Genomic DNA, 22,491 nt, shown 5'->3' with positions numbered 1-22,491 from the left:
TGGTGCTTGTTCTAGTAAAAAGTGATGCTTTATCATCTGGGATTGTGCCCCTGGGCGGGGCTTCTTAACTTAAGCGCTGCTTAGCCCCGGCCGTAACGGCACCGCAGACCTTGCCCCTCTGTGACGCCATAGCTGTCGAGGCACCGACGGCCATTGCAACGGGCTGGCCTAAAGGTCTAGACCCAACCCCCTCTATTTCCGCCCATACCAATGGCTGACGAGGACGGTGCTTATGCGACGATGATGTCACAGAGGGGTGGGCATACAATGGTGATGTGGGTGGGCTAAGTGGCACTGTGGCCGTGAAGCCCTGGCCAGGTAGCACAATCTGCAGATGATAAAAGATTACTTTTTACTGGAACAAGCACCATGACCTAAGATATAAAATAAGGGATGAAAGTGCTAAATTTACCCTTTACACCTGTGTAGAGAAGTCATAATGCAAAAAGGTGAATCTGTGAGCGTTAATTCATATTGTGAACTGCCAAGAGTGGTCCCCTCCCATCCCTCACCCTGCTTGGGACTCAGCTTCAGGTGTCAATCAAGCAGGAAAGGGGAGAGAGGACGCATTCCAGCTTACAGTTATTCAGGAGCTGCAAACTGTTAATTCCCAGTGAAAATATTGTTTCCGTTTTTGTGATCAATAGATATAACATTCTCAGATGGGGAATACCCTTTAAGATTTCACAGTGCTATAGTTTCTGTTATTATAGCATCTGATCACAGGATGATATGGCGTATTATCATTAGTCAGTTCTGAGAGGATGCATGGAAATGCATGCACCCATGAAGTCCCGCAATGTCAAAGGGGGGCCCAGATCTAAGGGGCCTATTCCACAGAGCCATAAATTGGCCCGATTCGGCCGATTATCGCTTCATGGAATAGAGACATGTTTCACTGCGCGTCCACAGAGCCTTCAGGAAGAATTGCTTCCTGAGGACGCTGTGGACGCAGTGAAACATGTTGAAGGGGCACACTGCTCCACCACATTCAGTAACATAGACCTGGTTAGGGTCTACTGCATATGGTTTATTTGTTAGAAGTTCGACTCTGGTATTTTTTTTTTTAATACTTTTTGTTTTCTAGTTGAGTCCCATTAAAGGGGGCGTTTGTCCCCAGGCGTTTAGCCTGAGAGATTAGGAGTATAAATACTAAATATAGTAACAAAATTTGCTATAATATTTGCTACACTAAGAAATTGTTGGCAATACCTATATGTTTAACAGAAGAAACTGAGACTAGTGATGAGCGAATAGTGAGATGTTCGAATATCTCCCCGATATTCGAATATTCGATTGAATATTCGATCCCATTAAAGTCTATTGGAACAAGTATTCGTTTATTGAAAAACATCTATTCGACCATTTGGAGGTCTCCAAGTCCACAATGAAACCTTGGAAAATGATGCCAACACCACTGGAATGCAACTCGGACAGCAGGGGAAGCATCTAACACCCCAAAATCGTAGGTAATAAAGTCTCAAGTCGATGTTATACAGGTGAATTACCTGGTTATTAAAGGGTGTATATATATATATTTTATAGGTAAAGCTGGACGACTGTATTATGTAGCACGTAGCACTTGGTAAACAGAGTGCCTTATAGTAGCACAGCAGCCTGCTTGTACCACCCGGTGTATTTATGTATGATGTAGCAGCACGTAGCACTGAATGAACACACGCACTACTCTTTTTTTTTTTTAAAATCTGGCATGTATCAGGAGCACAAAGCACTAGGTGAGCAGAGTGCCTTATAGTAGCACAGCAGCCTGCTTGTACCCGATGTATTTATGTATGATGTAGCAGCACGTAGCACTAGATGAACACACATACTACAATTTTTTTTTAGATTGAGCAGTCTAGCACGTATCAGCAGCACAAAGCACTTGGGGAGCAGAGTGCTTGCCCTACCCTTTGTATTTATGTATGAAGTAGCTGCACGTAGCACTGGGTGAACACACGTATGTATGTTATTGGGTCATGTGACTATGCCATCCAATCCTTGTTATTCTCGTTTCTCACAATGCTACGTACACCAGGGGCTGTGGCAGCCTGCTGCATGTTGATTGGCTAAAAAAAACAGGAAAGAAGGGGATTAGAACGATCATCGAATATTTGGCGAACTATTCGATGCGATCGAATACCTTACTATTCGATCGAATATAATTCGATCGAACAGTATTCGCTCATCACTACTGGAGACGAGATACACTACATTACATACGGACTCCTTCACCACAAGAGGTACAATATCAAAATATCTACTGAGATACCAATAGAAAAACTAGATATACCCTTTATACACTGACGGCTTGAATAAAACACTCAAGCAACTGCCTAAACACCACTGAGCAGCAACCTCACTACAACCATACTATAGTAAACATACTACCGGAACATGAACTATATAAATGAACTATTTCACTAAATGGATTCTATGTACAATATAATAATAGATACACACTATACAGTGGTAGGTCTTAAGGTTTAAGAGTAACTTGGATTGAGAGCGTTTTGCAAGAGCAGCTCACAGTTTTTCAAAATTGTAACATGGTTTAAGAGCATTGCTTTGGTTTAAGAGCTTCCTGTACTGGGTGGGAGGGGGATGGTCTGCATAGTTTGGTCTACAGTCCTATACCTTGACCCAGAAGTCTCCCTCACCTTCCATATCATAGCAGATCCACTTCAGGCTGGGCTTGCATCAGGGGACAGGGCTGTGGCGGTAATCTTTTCATAGCTGTAAACCCTCTATGTATCTACATATGCCCTGCTCATTCCTTCATGCTCCCTGTCAGCCCTTGTGTTTCCCATCCTCTCCATTCCTGCTATAATGTGTCTGCACTTGCACTCAGCTATACACACTGCTGCTATTTTGTGCCCGCACTTACACTCAGTTATACACACTGCTGTATATACATTAAATACACTATACATTATACTCCACATGCTGATGGCTATGCTGTTCAGTAACTTATAAGACATTCAGCTGTTTCTAAATGTTTGTTTCATTTGTTTTACATGTTGTTCAGAATAAAAATGATTATTTTGGGGGTTTGGAACCAACTGTCGGCATTTCAGTGATTTCTTATGGGAAAATTTGCTTTGGTTTAAGAGTGGGTTTGGATTATAAACAGGGTCCCAGAATAAATTATGCTCGTAATCCAACTGTATATTGTTTATATTTTTACTCTATTCAACAGTTTTGATGTTGTATAATTTTATTTTATTTTATTTTACTTTTATCTTTATGACGGCGTCAGATTCTGTATTATTGTCACATTCAGCAGCTCTGATCATTTTCATATACTATTAAAAAGGAGTATTTTTGAGAGCCTACCATTCTTATCATTGCATTTATTCTTTTGAAATGATAACCTCCCATATCACAATGTGGCCGCTCCCTACCCAATCTCTGTAGGTGGATCCTGATAGATGGACTTACATTTTTTTTTCAAACTTCTTGTCTTGTTTACAACCTCTTCCAGCGCCCTTAGGACGGGTAACATATTGTATTACAGAATACACGGTCCTGAATCCTGCAGTTCAGGAGAAGGAAGGAAGGCCTCATTCATTACTTTTAGGAGGATGTGTTCTAGTCAGCCACAACCCTGGAATATCCAGTAAAGACTCCTTTGCCTTTCCTGCAGAGCAGCGCTCCTAATGAGCAATAATCCGGCAATAAAGGCTCCTAATTACCTGGGAGTCGGAGGAGGCTGGAAGCAGGTTGCCACAGCAACGTGCCATTAGAATACTAGTCCTAGAGCCGCAGTTTCCAGGCAAAGAAATGACAGTCGTATCATACCCACTGCACAAACACTACTGTATGAATGGAGATTTCTACCTCGCTGCTCTGAGAAGACGGTGATACAATAGACAAGGAAAGAGCATATATAGAAGCATGTGGCTGATTCTTCTTGATAGTATTACTTAGGGAACAGTCCAACAATGTGGATAGTGTATACGGATGAAACCAAGGCTCTTGCTTGTAAACTGCGTACTATGGGCAATATCCTGTGGCCATCAGCCACCAAAGGGATTAATCCATATGCTGGACTGTACCATAACACTCCATACAACGAATTGTAAAGTGCTGCGGAATCTGTTGGCGCTATATAAATAAAATTATTGTTATTAATTATTATACAATGTACACAGGTGATGGGCACTTTCAGCTGTAATTTGGCCCTTTTTTGGGCAATACATTTAGCAGTGTTTTGGACTACAGCAAAAGCAATAACCCAAAGATGACCATTTTATTTTATTCAGGAAGTATTCCAGGATTGTCCAGCAAAAATCTTTTTCTTTCAAATCAACTGGTTTCAGAAAGTTATATAGATTTGTAATTTACTTCTATTCATAAATCTCTTAAGTCTTCCACTACTTATCAGCTGCTGTATGTCCTGCGGGAAATGTTGTTTTCTTTTCAGTCTGACACAGTGTTCTTTGCTGCCACCTCTGTCCAAGACAGGATCTGTCCAGAGAAGGAGACCTTTTCTATGGGAATTTGCTACTGGTTAGGACAGTTCCTGACATGGACAGAGGTGGCAGGAGAGAGCACTGTGTCAGACCGAAAAGAAAACCCACACATCATGCAGGACATACAGCAGCTGATAAGTATGGGAATACTTGAGATTTTAAACAGAGGTAATTTACAAATCTATATAACTTTCTGATACCAGTTGATTTGAAAGAAAAAAAAAAAAAGATTTTGCTGGCTAACCCCTTTAATGATTCAAAATGGTTTCCTGGAAAACCACTTTATGTATCTCCCCGCAAGCCCGAACTAAATAATGGGTGAAACTTACCAAGGGTGGTTCTGTTACTCCCACAAGCCAACAATGGTATCCAAAGAGAAACATGAGGCTGATGAAGAACATTAATGAGACGAAAAGTAGGAAAAGCACATGGAATTTTGCCCGATTATTTGTTACCTCTGTCTGTGAAAACAATACGATTTAGAGGATTTAATACACATGTATTACATGTACTTGAGATTTTTATTTACCCCTATAAACTACACATCAATACTGTAGGGGCTACAGCAAAGTAAAAATGTCTACAGCACACAAGTACTGTATCGCAGCAGATTTGATGCTGTTCAGTAATTAAGATCAAATCTGCTGCGGATCCGCACCATCAATCCGCTGCGATATGGTATGTGTGAAGCTACCTTTAGGTGCCTTCACTCCTACCGGATCCACAGCGGATCTCACTTCTGCGGATTCGAAGTGAGAACCACTGCAGATCCGGTACCATTCACCCCTATGATAGCACATATTCGCAGCGGGATTGACATCCCGCTGTGAATATGTGCTTTGACCCATCTCTGTCCGCAGCCCTGCCGCCGCATTAGGCTACGTTCACACAGAGCAAAAAGGGCGGATTACGCGAGGAAATAATTCCGCCTGAAATCAACTGACGCTGAATTCCGAGCAGAATATAAGCAGAATGTAAGCAGAATCCCTGCGTATTCTGCTAGGAAAGTGTTCAGCTCTTAACAAATTCAGCGCGGAATACTCGAGGAATCCGCGCTGAATCCGCATGCATTCAGCGCTGAAACTCAGCGAGTATTTGGCGAGTAAACTAGACTATACTAGAATATATACTAGAATCCTCCTCCCCCCCCTTTTTTTCCCCATTTCCGTGCTGATTCAGCGCGTAATTTCCGCTTGTATTCCGCGCTGAATACGCGCGTATTCCGCGCTGAAACAGAAAATCAGAGCCCCATCGGTTTGTATAGGCTTCCGCTAGCGGAAGAATGAACATGTTCATTCTTCTGGCGGAAAGCGGATTAGTTCAGTGCAGAAATTCCACCGTGTGAACTGCAGAGCAGAATTTCATTTCAACACAATGGAAATTAGCTCTGCATCTATTTTAACGGCTGAAATTTCAGAGCTGATTCAGCGCAGAAATTCAGCTGCTTTTGCTCAGTGTGAACGAAGCCCTTAGCCCATCCTCAGCCGCATCCCCCATCTCTGGCCGCATCCCCTATCCCCGGGAGCATAAAGTACCTGCTCGGCGGCACGGCTGCAGTGAGGCTCCCGGCTCCGATCCCGCTCATTAGGGGCTGCGGACAGCGAGGGGTTAAAGCACATATTAACAGCGGGATGTTAATCCCGATGCGAATATGTGCTATCATAGGGGTGAATGGTACCGGATTCCGCAGCGGTTCTCGCTTCGAATCCGCAGAAGTAAGATCCGCTGTGGATCCGGTAGGTGTGAAGGCACCTTTAAAGAAAATCTATCAGAAGGTTAAAAGATCATATGCTGCTCATAGATTCTAATAGGGCGGGGGCAGGTAATCACATGCCGTGGTAGTCCAGAACAGCTTGTCACTTCAGAGACTGCTCTGAAGTTGCCACCGCCAGCTGCGGGAAGCGTGCAGAAGACAGGAAGACTCGGGAAGCGTGGAGAGGTATGAGCTTTATTACTTTCTTTACAATGTCATGAGCCGTCGGCAGTGCAATCACTATTACACGTAGCAATGTGCGCCCGGGCAGCCAATAATTTTAGGTCAGGACCTAAAGACATGATCAGACACAATTATCGTTATCTTCTTTACATGGATCGATAATCCGCCAAATCGTCCTGATTCGGCAGATTAATGCTCCGTGTTATAGGGCCCTTAGTTTATACACCTACAACCTGCTGACAAATCCGCTTTAAGCTTCTGCCAGTAGACTGTGCCGTTTTACGGACTTAGGTCTTTCCACGCAAGCACCAAGGCTCCTGTTTTCAAACAGATGCCATTTTAACACAATGCTATTGACTATAATGTTAATAAACACACCTACACATAATAATGTCAAGTTTTAATACATTTTATTGATGGGGTTACCCAGACTGTCCTAGTTTGGACCTGGTTTGCAGGTCAGTTCTACTGAAGTGAAAAGTGGTGCTATTCTGCAAGAAAATTGCTGTGCTTTTTCTAATCCTGAATAACCCCTTTAACGACAGCAGTTTAAAGGGAACCTGTCACCCTCCGTGCCGGGGTGAAGGCCGCCTGACCCCCCCGCTAGAGCCCCGGATACTTACCCCATCTCGCCAAGTCCCGGGATGGAGATATCCCTTGTGGAAGCCCGGAGCGCGCTGCATAGACGAGTCTGATGCCCATTGAGAATGAATGGAGCCGTTATTCTCTATGGGCATCGGACTCATCTATGCGGCGTGTGCGCCAGGCTTCCGACAAGGAGATCTCCATCCTGGGAACGGCTCCAGGAGCGGGACTTGGTGAGATGGGGTAAGTATCCAGGGTTCTAGCAGGGGCTCGGGCGGCCTTCACCGCGGCTCGGAAATAACTGATAACATTTCTCTGGGTTAGGGTACTATTACACCAAGCGATGTTTTGACAACTAAAAATTTACAATAAACCATCTCAAACGACTGCTATGCCCAATTACACGGAACAATGATCGTTACTTATGATCGTTCTTGCAGTCGGTTTGTCGTTGCTACTGCGTATGTTTCAGCTATGACTTCTTATTACACCGAACAATGTGCTAACGATTTGCGAACGATCAAACAATAAAAATAGGTCTGAATTCTATCAAACAACCAACGATTTCTTGTTGGTCGTTTAATCGTTTCCTGCTATTACATGAAACGATCATCATTTAAATCCGAACGATCTAACAATTTTTCAAACGATAATCAACCCGTGTAATACGGCCCTTAGACTGGGTTCACACTGTCTTTGGCTAATGCTTAACATATACATTTTATACTCTAGAAATTAATAAAACAGATGCTGATGTCTTCCACACAGCCAAATTCGTTTTCCATTGAAAATAGTATTGGATCTTATTTTATTTTTGCTGTATACAATAGTGGAGTTGACTAGGCTTTTATATAGGGTTAATAAAGGTAATAAAACGTAAGCACGAATGGCAGTGTGAATCCAGCCTAATGTAAAGCATGAACCAATAGTCCAGGGATACTAAAATTGTAGAAGATATAAAGGATATTTTCCTAAGCAATGGTAATATCTACTATCCATGAACAAATGTGCAATACTCACAGTCCAGTAAAACAGGAAGTATTTGAAAACTGTAGAGGCAATGTATGAACAGTACAGCATTGAGTACGCCAGGAATAGAAGAAAGAACTTGTAGTTTGAGAATCCAATACAGTTGTTCACCCTGAAAAACAAAGTAATATGTGTAACCCAAGAGGATGGAAATTCAGATCAATCGAGTCCTTATAATGATTGATGCCAAATCACTAGAATATACTATCAGTATGGGATCCGAACATTGAGTACTCCACCGATGAATGATCAGAATAAAGGGGGCCCCCACACTTGGCAGAGAATGACTGCCCCTAATAATATAGGGCCACCCCCATGTGTGCACTGGACAGGTATAACAGGCACAATTTTACCTCTTTGAGAATTTTAACTAATGAAATAGTTTCGATTCATTGGCCTTTAAATAGGAATATAACACTGATGGAAACAACAGAATGAACTCACAAGAACTTATAGTATGCTGCGTGATAGCTGAATGATTAATTCACTCATTCGTAGAAATGCTCATTCCAGAGTAGGTTTTAAATATTAAAATACTGGCTCTGATCCAGAAATGATCATCTTTTTTTAACAGTACAAGTAGATCAGGTTTCCAAGTACTATAGATGGCAGGAATGCCCAATAAATCTTCATGTAAAATAGCAGGGCTGTGGAGTCGGAGAGTCGGAGCTAGCTTTGTTTGGAGTTAGAAAAAAAATGTAGAATTGAATTTTACAAGTTTTACTCATGAATATATATTATGAGCAACATTCTAATAAGACACTGTCCCTATTACATAAGGGTGGTCGGGGAATATATCAGTAATAGGACACTGGCCCTATTAGATAAGGGTGGTCGTGGAGAGGTTGTGGGTCACTATTTGGCAGTTAGTTTCTTAACTGGAAGAGTCCATTGTGTGGGGGGAAATCTGTGCTGTTCTCTTCCTGGATGCTGGATATCCTGTGTAATATAGAGGAGGAGGAGAAGACATAAGTAGTGTAGCAGTAACCTCTGTCCTCAGTGTGGTGTTTTCTCTCTAGTAGAAGATTGTGTGGTTTTCTTCAGTGTTCTATGGCTGCAGGTGTGTGTGTGTGTGTGTTTGTGTGTGTGCGTGCGTGCGCACGCGTGCTATGGCTGCAGTAGGCTGTGTGTGTGCTATGACTGCAGCAGGTTGTGTGTATATGCTATGGCTGCAGCAGGCTGTGTGTGTGTGTGTGTGCGTGCGTGCGATGGCTGCAGCGGGCTGTGTGTATGTGTGCTATGGCCACAGCAAGCCGAGTGTGCGCGTGTGTGTGTGTGTGTGGTGTGCACTATGGCTGCAGCAAGCTGTGTGTGTGTGTGCACTATGGCTGCAGCAGACTGTGTGGGTGTGTGTGTGTGTATGCTATGGCTGCAGCAGGCTGTGTGTGTGTGTGCGCGTGCGTGCTATTGCGTGCCCCCACAGTGACCTTCTATATCACTGTGTGACCTCTATATCACTATGTGTGATCCCCTGTATATCACTATGGCTGACCTCAATATTACAGGTATCTGGCATTGTTAGCAGTGTTTCTTTAAGTATGGTGAATATTTAGTGAGAAACATAGAAGATTGTCAGCAGGAAAAGACCACCTGCTCCATCTAGTCTAGTTGTGAGTAGTTCAGGACATGGAGGCTGGAGACTGGCTGCATCCACTGCACACACAGGAGGATCTTCTTTATATACAGTATTCCTTTATTTACTCAGAAGTCGGCCCAGGATCATGTAGGACATTAGGGAGAAGCTGCTGAGCCAGTGAGATATATAACTCCCCTGGTATATGACTGGCCATTTATGAAGGAGCAGGAGTCGGAGTCGGTCCTGATAAAATTCAGGGGTCGGTTCCTGATAAAATTCAGGAGTTGGAGTCGGAGCTGCGGCTTACCGACTCCACAGCCCTGTAAAATAGTCCCATCAATAATTGACACACCTGTAACAAAAGAATTTGCATAACAAATAAAACTTTGTGCCCAAACCAGCAATAGAAGAAAAAAAAAAGCAATAAATCTTTCCTTTCTTTCCCTAGTTCTGGTTAGAGGTAGAGGGTATTTTTTTTATATATATAATGTATATATTAAATAGACTGTAGGAAAGGAATGATACATACCAAGGGCAATGGTGGTCCATCTTCAAGACACACCTGTGATAAGGTGGAAGACAAAATGTCAAATTCTGCACACACACAAACAAGTGGTACAGAATAAATGGAAAAACACAATTGTGTCTGGGTTAAGATAACATATAAATGGCCAAAATGAAGTGTGTATATGTGTGACCTTTAAAAGCTGTAACCAAAAGGCCTTTTTAGACTGACCGATTAATGCTAACAATCGCTCCTAAGAACGCTGCAATAATAATGATTGAGACGTGCGGCCAATAATGTACGTTGAAGGCTGCACAATTTCTTGTGCCTTTGCTGACTGCCAATCTCACTGATTTGTATTGTTTGCAGCCGTACACAGGTCCATATCAGGCTGTATTTAATTGTCCATACCCTTGTGGGTTATGCTAGGGTATACCACAACAGTATATCATATGATTAACCCCTTAAGGACAGAGCCTGAAATGGCCTTAATGACTGAGACAAATTTTATGAATATGACCAGTGTCACTTTAGTCATTAATAACTTCGGGATGCTTTTACCTATCCGGCTGATTCTGAGATTGTTTTCTCGTGACATATTGTACTTTACATTTCTGGTAAATTGGAGTCGATACTCATAACAAATCTTTATGAAAAAATCCCAAATAATGTGAAAAAATGTGAAAAAATGCATTTTTCCAACTTTGAAACTTTTTTGCGTATACAGAAAGTGGTTATACCACATAAATTATATATTAAATAGCATTAGCAACATGTCTACTTTATGTTGGCGGCATTTATTAAACTATCTTTCATTTTTTTTAGACAATAGGGAGCTTAAAACATTAGCAGCAAATTTCCAAATTTTCAGTAAAATTTCAAAATCAGATATTTTTAGGGACCTGTTCAGGTTTAGGCTGGGTTCACACTATGTATATTTGAGGCTGTATTTGGTCCTCATGTCAGGTCCTCATAGCAACCAAAACCAGGAGTGGATTGAAAACACAGAAAGGATCTGTTCACACAATGTTGAAATTGAGTGGATGGCCATCATATAACAGTAAATAACTGCCATTATTTCAATATAACAGCCGTTGTTTTAAAATAACAGCAAATATTTGTCATTAAATGGCGGCCATCCACTCAATTACAACATTATGTGAACAGAGCCTTTCTGTGTTTTCAATCCACTTCTTGTTTTGGTTGCTATACAGCCTCAAAAATACAGCCTCAAATATACGTAGTGTGAACCCAGCCTTAAAGTGTATTTGAGGGGCCTGTATGTTAGAAAGCCCCACAAAGCACCCCATTTCAGAAACTGCACCCCCCAAACTCTGCAAAAGCATATCCAGAAAGTGTTTTAACCCTTTAGGGGAGTCACAGAAATAAAAGCTAAGTGTGTAAGGAATTTGAAAATTTTAATTTTCTGTGCAGAGATTTTATTGTAATCCAATATTTTTCATAATTATAAACCTATTACCAGAGAAATGCACCCCAATAATTATTGTCCCGTTTCTGCAGTTTATAGAAATACCCCATATGTGACCCTATTGCGCTATTTGACGCAACCACAAGCCTCAGATATAAGGGAGCGCCTAGTGAAATTCAACGCCTCCGTTATATTTGGTCATTTCTGACTGTACCACTTCAGGTTGGCAGAGGCTCTGGGGTGCCAAAACCTAAAAAACACCCCTAAAGGGACACCATTTAGAAAACTACACCCCTCAAGGAATGTAACAAGGGGTGCGGTGAGCATCTGGACCCCATAGGTGCTTCACAGATTTTCCGAACAATATGGCGTGAAAAAAAAAATAATTATTTTTCACACTAAAACGTTGTTCTAGCCTTCAATTTTTCATTTTCTTAAAGGGATAAGAGGCAAAAAAAGACACAAAATGTGTAGCGCAGTTTCTCCCGAGTACGGAAATACCCCACATGTGGCGATAAAGTGCCAAGGGGGCGCAGGACGAGCCTCCAAAGGGAAGAAGCGCCAATTGGCTTTTGGAAGCTGAATTTCACTGAAAAGGATTTCAAGCGCCATGTCGCATTTACAGAGCCCTTGTGCTGCCAAGACACTGGAAACCCCCCACAAGTGATTCCATTCTGGAAACTACACCCCTCAAGGAATCTAACAAGGGGTGCAGTGAGCATATGGACCCCACTGGTGACGGGCACAAATGTGGAACAATGTGACGTAAAAGTAAAAAATTTCATTTTTTCACTTTCATGGCACAAATGTGCCCGTCATCAAGGGGTCCATATCCTCACTGCACCCCTTGTTAGATTCCTTGAGGGCTGCAGTTTCCAGAATGGGGTCACTTGTGGGGGGTTTCCAGTGTTTTGGCAGCACGAGGGCTCTGTAAATGCGACATGGCTTTCATCATCCATTCTAGCCAAATCCAACCTCCAAAATCCAAATGGCGCTCCTTCCCTTGGGAGGCTTGCCCTGCGCCCACATGGCGCTTTATGTCCACATGTGGGGTATTTACGGACTCGGGGGTAATTGCTCTACACATTTTGTTTTTTTTTTATCTTTTAACCCCTTGTGAAAATGAAAAAATCATGACAAGATTAATGATTTAGAGTAAAAATTTTACAAAAATTACACTAAATGTTGGTCTAGCCTTGATTTTTTTCCATTTCCACAAGGGGTTAAAAAAGAAAATGAACACAAAACGTGTAGGGTAGTTTCCCCTGAGTACGAAAATACCCCACATGTGGGCATAATGTGCCATATGGGCACAGGGCAAGCCACCAAAGGGACAGAGCGCCATTTAGAGGCTGGAATGGAGGATAGAGGCCATGTCGCAATTACAAAGCTCCTGTGCTGCCAGGACAGTAGAAACCCCCGAACTACACCCCATAAGGAATCTAACAAGGGGTGCAGTGAGGATATGGACCCCACTGGTGACGGGCACTTACGTAGAACATGTGCCGAGAAAATAAAAAATACAATTTTTTTCATTTTCACGTCCAAAATGTGGCCGGCACCAGGGGGCCATATCCCCGCTGCCCCCCTTGTTAGATTCCTTATCGGGTGTAGTTTCCAGAATGGGGTCACTTGTGGGGGGTTTCTACTGTCCTGGCCGCACAGAGGCTTTGTAATTGCATCATGGCATCCTCTAATGGGAATGGCGGTCATACCTACTTAGCTGGGGAAAAGGGACAATTCTAATTTATTTGGGGAAATAAAAAAGGTTGTTTACCGAAACGTGCGTTGGGGTGGGGGCAACTGTCCGGCTGACACATCACGTCCATTTGGGTAAGGTAACACATTTTGTATGGCCAATTTGTTGATAGAGCTGGCTTAGGGTTTGCTTTATGGTATTATACCTATGAATTGTATTTTGTCCCTTATCTCTCCACACATAGCCTGATAGTAGCATCCCTCATTTGTATGTTTTTTCTGTTGGTTTTAATGTTTTTTCTCAGTCGCAGTTCACTGTGTATTATGATTTCTTTCAAATGTATGTGCTTTTTATGAAATAAAGTATTCTTTATATGTTAACTAGTTATGGAGGTTCAGTTTCTATATAGGTATTTAGTTTGTAACTAGAACCCAGTGACACTATACTATACTATCCCCTTCTCACGGAATAACACATATAGGTTGTAGTGCAGGGGAGATCTGCTATATCTCTTTTTGTATGTATAATTTATTTGGGGGTATTAGGGAAATTATTAGTTTATAAGGTTGGAAATGACAGGTGTTTATCAAATTCAACCTGTGTTGATCCAGAGGAAGGCAAAAAACCCTCGTAAGGCAGACGACAGTAGCCTCATCACAGGGGAAAATTCCTTCCCGACTCCATAATGGCGATCAGAATAATCCCTGGATCAACGTGACCCCTGAAATAGGAATAAGGGACAGAATTTAGATAATGTAGAACCCCAGTGACGTGTGGTACGCCTTGAAGCGATCCAGTATGCAGAGGCCAGGGTGATCAGGACAGGTGTCACACTGGTAAATGTTGTCCTTCCTGATCCCCCTGTTACGCCACACTCTGCACTTCTTCTGGGGTCTCCTGTTTTCCAGTGTGGGGGACGTCACCTGGAAAATGTTGTCCTGATGCGATACGGGGTCCCTCATATCCAGAAGCGCTGGGTCCGCTCCATGGCTGCTAAATATTAGGGCACTATTACGGCTTCTGATATGTTCGGATCATGCCGCAAGCTACAGTAGCTCGGGCAGCGAGGGACCAGAAGAGGGGGTGCTGGTATAAAAGTTATCCCCGTACAGGTGGTGACCTTTATCCAGCAGTGGGAAGATCAGTTCCCGGACGATCTTCCCACTTGTTCCGAGGATGGGGGGGGAGGGGGCATCTGGGGCTGGATTCGGGTGTCCCTTCCTACATACACTCTAAGGGTACGTGCACACTGTGGAATCGCGACAGATAACCCTTTGTGCATTCCGCAGTTGGCACCCGCCGGCGGACTGATGCAGGCGCACGCCTCCGTCCGTGTCATAGACTCCATTCTATGCACGGGCGGATTCCACTCTCCGTCCAACGTGTTCATTCTTTGAACGGACGATGGAATCCGCCCATGCATAACATGGAGTCTATGACACGGGTGGAGACATGCGCCCGCATCAGTCCGCCGGCGGGTGCCAGCTGCAGAATGCACGAAGGGTTATCCTTCGCCATTCCGCAGTGAGCACGTACCCTAAATCTGTCCCCGGCTGGCTCATTACAACAGATCTCCCCTCTGCGATCGCATTGCAGGGGGGAGATCCCCCACTAGACACCAGGGACAGGGGGCACATACGGTATTTTAAAATGCAGCTGTCAGGCGAAAATCTTTTTCTTTCAGATCAACTGGTGTCAGAAAGTTATATAGATTTGTAATTCACTTCTATTAAAAAATCTCTCCCATACTTATTAGCTGCTGTATGCCATGCAGGAAATGTTGTTTTGTTTTCATTCTGACACAGTGCTATTTGCTGACATCTCTGGCTGAGACAGGAACTCTCCAGAGCAGTAGAGTCTTTTTATGGGAGTCCCTATAAAAAAACCTCTCTGAACAGCTCCTGTCTCGGCCAGAGATGTCAGCAAATAGCACTGTGTCAGAATAAAAACAAAACTTTCCTGCAGGACATACAGTAGCTAATAAATATGGGAAGACTTGAGATTATTTAATAGAAGTAAATTACAAATCTATATAACTTTCTGACACCAGTTGATTTGAAAGAAAAAGATTTTTGCTGGACAACCCCTTTAATATAGTGTCTTTATGTAGTATCAGCCCCCTTGATACTTTGTCCTTATATACACTCAGCCTAAAGTACATAAACTCCTTGAAGATAAAAGTGTGAGAATGTAGAACTGGGAGTTTTTAGACATAGGTGTGTGTTTATGGGAGACATTGTACATCATATATTTTTAGAGTCTTATATAATTTACTATAAACAAACAGAGGAGAAACTAATAAAGATGCAGCTCGTAATACAATTTTACTTACATTCCACAAACGGAGCAATGATGGCAGCGATCGGGCTTTACCACCTGACATCGGTCACAAAACCGAATAGCTAAAACAGACAGGAAGGTAAGTTACTATTAGAAAGGTATGTTCTGCCTCGATCATACACCTTCAGAGCTCAAACATCTCTGTTATTCCACCCACAACTGCCTAATAAAAGTTTAGAACACAAACTTTATTACTACTCACCTATTAACCCTTATAACTTCATGATATAATAGTATGACATCGTAAGTGTTTATGGGAACTACAACACTATAAATATAAAAAAAGTACCCAGCGCTGTCTGGGTATAAGGTGTCAGCCTGCCTGTTGTTCCAAGGAGGACAGTACATGTCCTCGTTTTATTGTTTAAGGGAATACTGGCCAAGATAAAAACCTATTTGCTTTCATTCTACCAGTCTAAGAAATGCTTGTTGAGCTGTGATTGGCTGCTATGGGAAAGTACTTACAGCCATAACTGGTGAGAGATGGCGTCATAAGATTATAAGCAGCTCCTTCTAGCATCCAATCAGATTCTAGCTCTCATCTTTCCAGGTACACTATTGAAAATGAAAGTAGTAATCTGATTGGCTGTTGTGGATAACTGCTCCACTGCACCTTTACATCTAGGATTATCTAGCGAAGTGAAGCTCTGTGATAAGAACCACCCAAGCCTCCTGAGACAGCAGAGAACCATGCATAGTCTTGGGAGAGTCAGTACATTTTGTGATAACACTATATTAGTAAACGTCCTCTTATATTAGCCAATTTTCTAGCCGTGAGCATAAACAAGCACAGATCAGCGAGATCAGCGTTTTTTACGTGGCACAAGAAGCCGTGCAGCCATGAAAACGGACAGCATAGATAAACATACATCCGTGCGGTCACAGTTCAGATTACACAGCAGTACATACTTGTATAGTGCGCTGCTGTTGTGATCCAGCATCCTCTTCTCTGGCTCTCCCATCCAGCCGCAGTGTCTTTAGGCCCCTCCTCAGTCCGTCAAACATTCTGGAGGAGGCGGCAGCCTGAAGATGCAGCGGCTGGATGGGAGAGCTGAAAAAGAGGATGCTGGATCATAACAGTACTGCTCTATGTAAGTATGCACTGCTGACTGCAAACTGGCAACAACGACTATCGGCCTCACAGTTTACGCAGGAAGATGTGCGTCTAAAGACAATACATTTTAAAGCCTGCTCTAAATAGAATATCAGCCGATAATTTTACACAAACGGATTTGCTGCAGGAAAGTTACTTGCAACAATCCTGGCCGATAACTGGGCAGTGTAAAAAGGACTAAAGTCATATCTCGGGGTGATGGTTTAATAACATTTTTGATTACCATAATACCTCTTTAACAGGGTTGTGTCATGAACAACAGTTAATAAAATCAGATGTGTACCACCTACATATAAGTAAAGGAGTACAAACGTGTTGTTTTTAGAACAGTAACTTACATCCATTTGCTGTTTTTCTCCCGCATGGATTTTTTTCACTTCCTGTTTTTCTCTCTAAATTGTGACTCTGCTGTTGCCATGAAACAATGTACACAATTTCTGTGGCTTGCAGGCTAAAGCTCCGTTCACACGGAGTAAAACTGGTGGAATTCCGCCAGCTTCAATCTCAAACTGGGAGTCTATGGGAGGCTTGCGGGCCTCCTCTCTCCGTGCTGAAGAACTGACATGTCCATTATTCAGTGTGGAGAGTGGAGGCCCGCAAGAGTCCCATAGACTCCCAGTATGACATTGAGGCTGGCGGGATTCCGCCACTTTTACTCCATGGGTACTGAGCCCACGGGCTTGCCAAGAATCATGCCAAGAATTATTAACCCCTTCAGGTCAGTAATACGTATATATACGTTCCTTTTGCACATACCCCGAGCAGTAGGAATGTATATATAAGTTCCTGACTTCAGGGACTCTGATGTGTGCGGGACCGCTGCAGTGAGAGCGCCCCCGCACACATTAGAGTCCAGGGAGCTGTGGGTAATGACAGGCAGCTGCGATCCCGCAGCTGCTTGCCATTAGCCCCTAAACTCAGTGATCTATAGCGATCGCGGCATTTAAGGTACTCAGTGACAGAACAAGCTTCTGTCGATGGGCGGGGGTAAGTCACTTACCTCCGTCCTGTCGGATCAGAGATCAGTGTAATAAAAAAAAAAGTTTTTAAAAGTATTAACCCCCCCAAATAAAAGTTTAAAATACCCCCTTGCCCATTATAAAAATAAAAATATTTTTTAAAACATAAACATATTACATACTGTAGCGTGTGAAATTGTCTGATCTATTAAAATATAACATTATTCTTCCCGCACAGTGAACGGCGTAAACAAAAAAAAAAAAACACCAAGATTGTTGATTTTTTTAAAAAAATTATCAGAATTTTTTTTTTTATAAAAAGCAATCAAAATTTTCCTGTTACCAATATGATATTAATAAAAACTAGAGATCATGGCGCAAAAAATGACCCCCCAACCAGCCCTCTAGGTGGAAAAATAAAAGCGCTATGGCTCTTAGAAGGTGGGGAGGAACATTGCATTAATCTGACCCGGACATCTGGGCATCAAAGGGCTCTGTCTTTAAAGGACAACTCCCGCGCTAAGGAAAAAAACCAAAAACCAATCAGAAACCTAGCTTTTATACTTATCATCCCTCCTGAGCTGTCACTGTTTGAATTTCCTACCGTCTGTGTACTTTCTGATTTCTAGTCTTGTTCTTCATTTCTTCCTTGCTTCCTGGTTTCAGCTTCCCATGATGCACTTTGGCTGCTGTGACAAGCCAGCCCCCTGCTGTGACACAGCAAGTGCCTGCCCCTCCATTCACTACAACTCCCATCATACACTACACATGACATCCCTCTCTGGCTCTCTTCAGTCAGGCTGCTATATACACACACTGAAGCTGCACACACATACTGTCACCTCACTGTAGTGTACATTCTGCAGGATTAGGTCAGGGCAGCAGGGGAGAGATAAGATGTCTGTGTAGCTGACATGCCGGGAGTGAGGAGAAAGATAAGCAAGTGACATCACTCACTCACTGAGTCCACTCGGCAGCAGGAGGGAGTATGGGGGAGGGGGTCCTGTAGCTGGTTATGTGCCGGGAGTCAGTCACGAGTCATTATTGAGTTGCAGAATGACAGATGGCTTACAGTTGCTCAGCCAATGGGAGCTGAGCAAGCAGAGTCACCTGACCAGGCAGGGTAGGGGGAGGCTGGTGTAACAGGACCTAGACCAGCCCTCCTGCTGATGACTCATCGTCACTAGAAGGAGCTGAGAGAGCAGCCTGGTGACGACAGTAATTAGGTATGAAGGAGTTTCTTACACTTCCTGGTGGGGGGTTGAGGGGGGAAGACAGGGAAGGAGGACAGACAGGTGATTGAAGTATATTACAGTGTTATATAACTTTGTAATGTGCTTCAATTACTGGGAAAAAGTTTTTCATGGGAGTTGTCCTTTAAGGAGTAAATTGTTTAAATTTAAGCAATAGTGATTCCATGTGTCTGATCAAACGACTAACGAAAATTTGTTCGTATGAAGTTAATCACATCTGACCATAAAAATCACTGTTCGCCAATTGTTTGCAAATCGTGTATGTACTCATCGTTTGTTCGCAATTACAAACGTTCATAGACTAAAGTATACGAATGATTGTAATTGCAATTGTAACTAATGACTATCATTCTGTGCATTATGGTGAACTATTTCAGGTCATTCCGAAAAGCACTGCTTTGCAGTTGTCTATTGTTAATCAATAGAAATGAAAAATCACTTTGTGGAATAGGACCCTAGGGAGAGACCAACTACTAGTACAATCTTGGAGATTGCAGCTGACCTGAGCATGCCTGACCCACCTCAGTGGGTTGTAACCAAAGTCAACAGGATATCAAAACAATGCAGGCACTTGGAGGATTAGTAAGTCAAACAGGATAGTATCAGAGATGCTTGTACATTTGAAATAAGTTTAAATTTGGCATTATGCATTGGTATAGACCTAGTTTTCTTCATGACACAACCCCTTAAAGGAGATATTCTCGAGTGAGCGCTAATAAATCTCAGTGTAGCCCATTGTTCTTGCTTCTGTCATATCACCCTCTGCAGCCAAATGCTTACTTGTCGCCTAATATATTCCACCCCTTGACAGGTGTCATTGTCATGAGACAATGTATGGTGTTCACAATTGTTTAAATGGGTTTGTCCAGTGAAAATCTTTTTCTTTCAAATCAACTGAAATCAGAAAGTTATATAGATTTGTAATTTACTTGTATTAAAAAATCTCAAGTCTTCCCATACTTATTAGGTGCTATATGTCCTGCAGGAAATGTTTTATTTTCAATCTGACACAGTGCTCTCTGTTGACATCTCCGGCCGAGACAGAAACTATGTCGTGGCTTTATATGAATCCCCATAGAAAACCTCTCCTGCTCTAGAGAGCTCCTGTCTCGGCCGGAGATGTCAGCAGAGAGCACTGTGTCAGACTGAAAATAAAACAATAAAACAACAACAAGACTTCAGATTTGTAATAGAAGTAAATTACAAATCTATATAACTTTCTGACACCAGTTGATTTGAAACAAAAAAGATTTTGGCTGGACAACCCCTTTAATGTTATGTCTGATCAGTTTATTACATCTGACAAAGGTACAGACATTGCTATACAGCGTCACTGTGTATTAACATACATCATGAGGTGCGGCAGAAAAGTGGAACATATTTGCTATCAGAAATTATAGGGCTATTCCCCAACACTGGTCAGCGAACAATGAAAGCGAATCACTTTTCAGATCCAAGCTAAAAGGTTTATAAATCAATAAGCTCATCATAATTTATAGTGTTCTGGAAAAAACGGATCTTCAGTTTACTGGAAAAGAATAGAAGGCAAACATGAGACAGTCATTTATAGCGAGTCTACACCAGGCATGGGATAACTAACCTCCACTGCCTGTACGGGTGTAAACCGGCAACTTCTTAGCAAACTCAGCCAAGATCTGCCGCTGAACCTCTGGCCGCTCCTCATTGTCGTAGCGCTCCTTCTCCGCATAGGGCAGCAGAAACTGGAAAAAGAATTTATATTTATAGAATTGATAAAATATGCTTCCGGCAAAATCTATATGAATTCTAGAAACTTGTGATTGTGACAACATTGCCGACAGTGCCCAAATCATACCATACACTTTTGGCCTCTATGATTTTCACTATATTAGTTACACAAGCAATTTCCTGTATGTCAGTGACACACAGAGCACTAGGCTAATGCACCTGCAGTTTATGAGTAACAATAATAGCTGCCTATAAAATTCCTGTTATTGGATTCTGATGGACAGATTTGCGTTACATAGTGTTTACTTATTAAGCTGCATTTTATTACAGCAATTATGTTCTACCATTCACTGCCCACGTTCATACACCTACATCAGGACAGGGTCATACATGCAGTATATCTTGTAATATTTTATGCACAGAAACTGAAGTAGATTCTAGACAGAACTGGATGAGAATTCTAAGAATACCAGTCCCTTACTGGTTAAGAACTTGATTGTGGTTTCCTCATCACAGAGAACTCGCCAATATGGGAACTGCTGCAAAAATCAGCTGATCTGGCAGGGGAAGTTAGCACATTACCCCACAACATTCAATGGTAATAGAGTATGGCTGTAGATGTAATGCACAGACAGCTTACGTCTAGCAGAGCGACACTGCTTGGCAGCACCTCTCAGCTTTGGCTAGTTCCCTACATATGTTAGGATGAACATTGTAGTATTTTAGTTGTTGTGCCTCCCTGCTGCACCACAACCAAAATACAGAATACATCCTTTGGTGGTCCTGATAGGCAACAGAGGGCAGGGGAGGCCGGCCTCCAGTGCTTCATGCCCCGCAGGTGCTTGGTAATAGACCTGCGCCATGTGCAGGAACCGTGCGGCAGAAGGATCGCAGCATCTGCATCCCTGAACCAGTCTATTCATGTAAAAAAATAAATAAATAAATTGTACTAGTGGTACATTCGCTGCAAGTTCAATGAAGGGAGCTGAAGCAGAACTTCACAGGGCTCTCTACTCAAATATAATGCCCCCTGTATTAATGAATATGCAAAAGAAGAGTCTGTGGAGCCTCATTGAAGAGTCACAAAACACAGGACTAGCCAGATATCCCTCCGGGAAGGACCCAGCCAAAGGGGTGGCTCCTGTAAGGAAACCACCATATTAAGTGGCCCTATAAGTCAATGTAATGACAAGCCTTGGTTTTCCCTTGTCATTACATTGACTTATATGGCCACTTAATATGGTGGTTTAGGTGGTTTCCCTACAGGAGCTGTCCCTTGGCTGGGTCCTTCCCGGAGGGATACCTGGCTAATCCTGTGTTTTGTGACTCTTAATTGAGGCTCCACGGGCTCTTCTCTTGCATATTTATGTTTCCCAGGAAGCAATGCACCTAGGATTTCACTGCATTGAGCGCTTTAACCGGCAGCCGGCAGTGTTATCATTTGGCTGGTCTCACTGAGATCAGCGATCTGTTTCTCCTGTATTAAGGTGAGTGCCAGGGGGAGCAGTCACTGGGAACCCTTTCCTAGTTCTTTCTTACATTCCTACATGCTCAAGTCAGTATAAGAAGGGTTTTAAAGGGAACCTGTCACTATTTCCATGCTGCCTGTCATGTGAGTCACCTGTGACTTGTGACAGGTTACCTTTAACCCCTTGGTAAACTACATTTCTAATATATAATGTTGATTAACCAGGTTTCTATGATGAATCTACAAGCTGCAGATCATAGATGGGGGCTTACCTTTTTTGTTGGCTGCTTTGGAAGGGTGAAAATTGCTTTCCAGTAAGTCCAAGCAAAAAGCAGGAAAACTATGTGAAAGATGAGCAGGTAGGCCGCTGCCAATGAGAAGGACACAGAACATTAGCATATTACAGCAGAGTGCCT

At 42.7% G+C, this 22,491-nt stretch overlaps 1 protein-coding gene across 1 annotated transcript in view; it reads right to left on the bottom strand.

The window, feature by feature from the left end:
- Positions 1–4,804: 4,804 nt before the first annotated feature.
- LOC138775287 (palmitoyltransferase ZDHHC15-like) overlaps positions 4,805–22,491 on the bottom strand; it is a gene marked incomplete at its 3' end in the record, with an annotated part of 29,587 nt that continues 11,900 nt past the window's right edge. Inside the window, 7 exon segments of the mRNA XM_069955887.1 lie at positions 4,805–4,822; positions 4,825–4,936; positions 8,017–8,137; positions 10,131–10,163; positions 15,567–15,636; positions 20,501–20,621; positions 22,348–22,442. Of these exon segments, the coding sequence (XP_069811988.1) occupies positions 4,805–4,822; positions 4,825–4,936; positions 8,017–8,137; positions 10,131–10,163; positions 15,567–15,636; positions 20,501–20,621; positions 22,348–22,442 (570 nt within the window).

The sequence above is a fragment of the Dendropsophus ebraccatus genome, unplaced genomic scaffold, assembly GCF_027789765.1.
Source record: "Dendropsophus ebraccatus isolate aDenEbr1 unplaced genomic scaffold, aDenEbr1.pat pat_scaffold_1468_ctg1, whole genome shotgun sequence".
Classification (NCBI taxonomy): Eukaryota; Metazoa; Chordata; class Amphibia; order Anura; family Hylidae; genus Dendropsophus; species Dendropsophus ebraccatus.
This window is presented reverse-complemented; position numbering and strand designations above follow the sequence as displayed.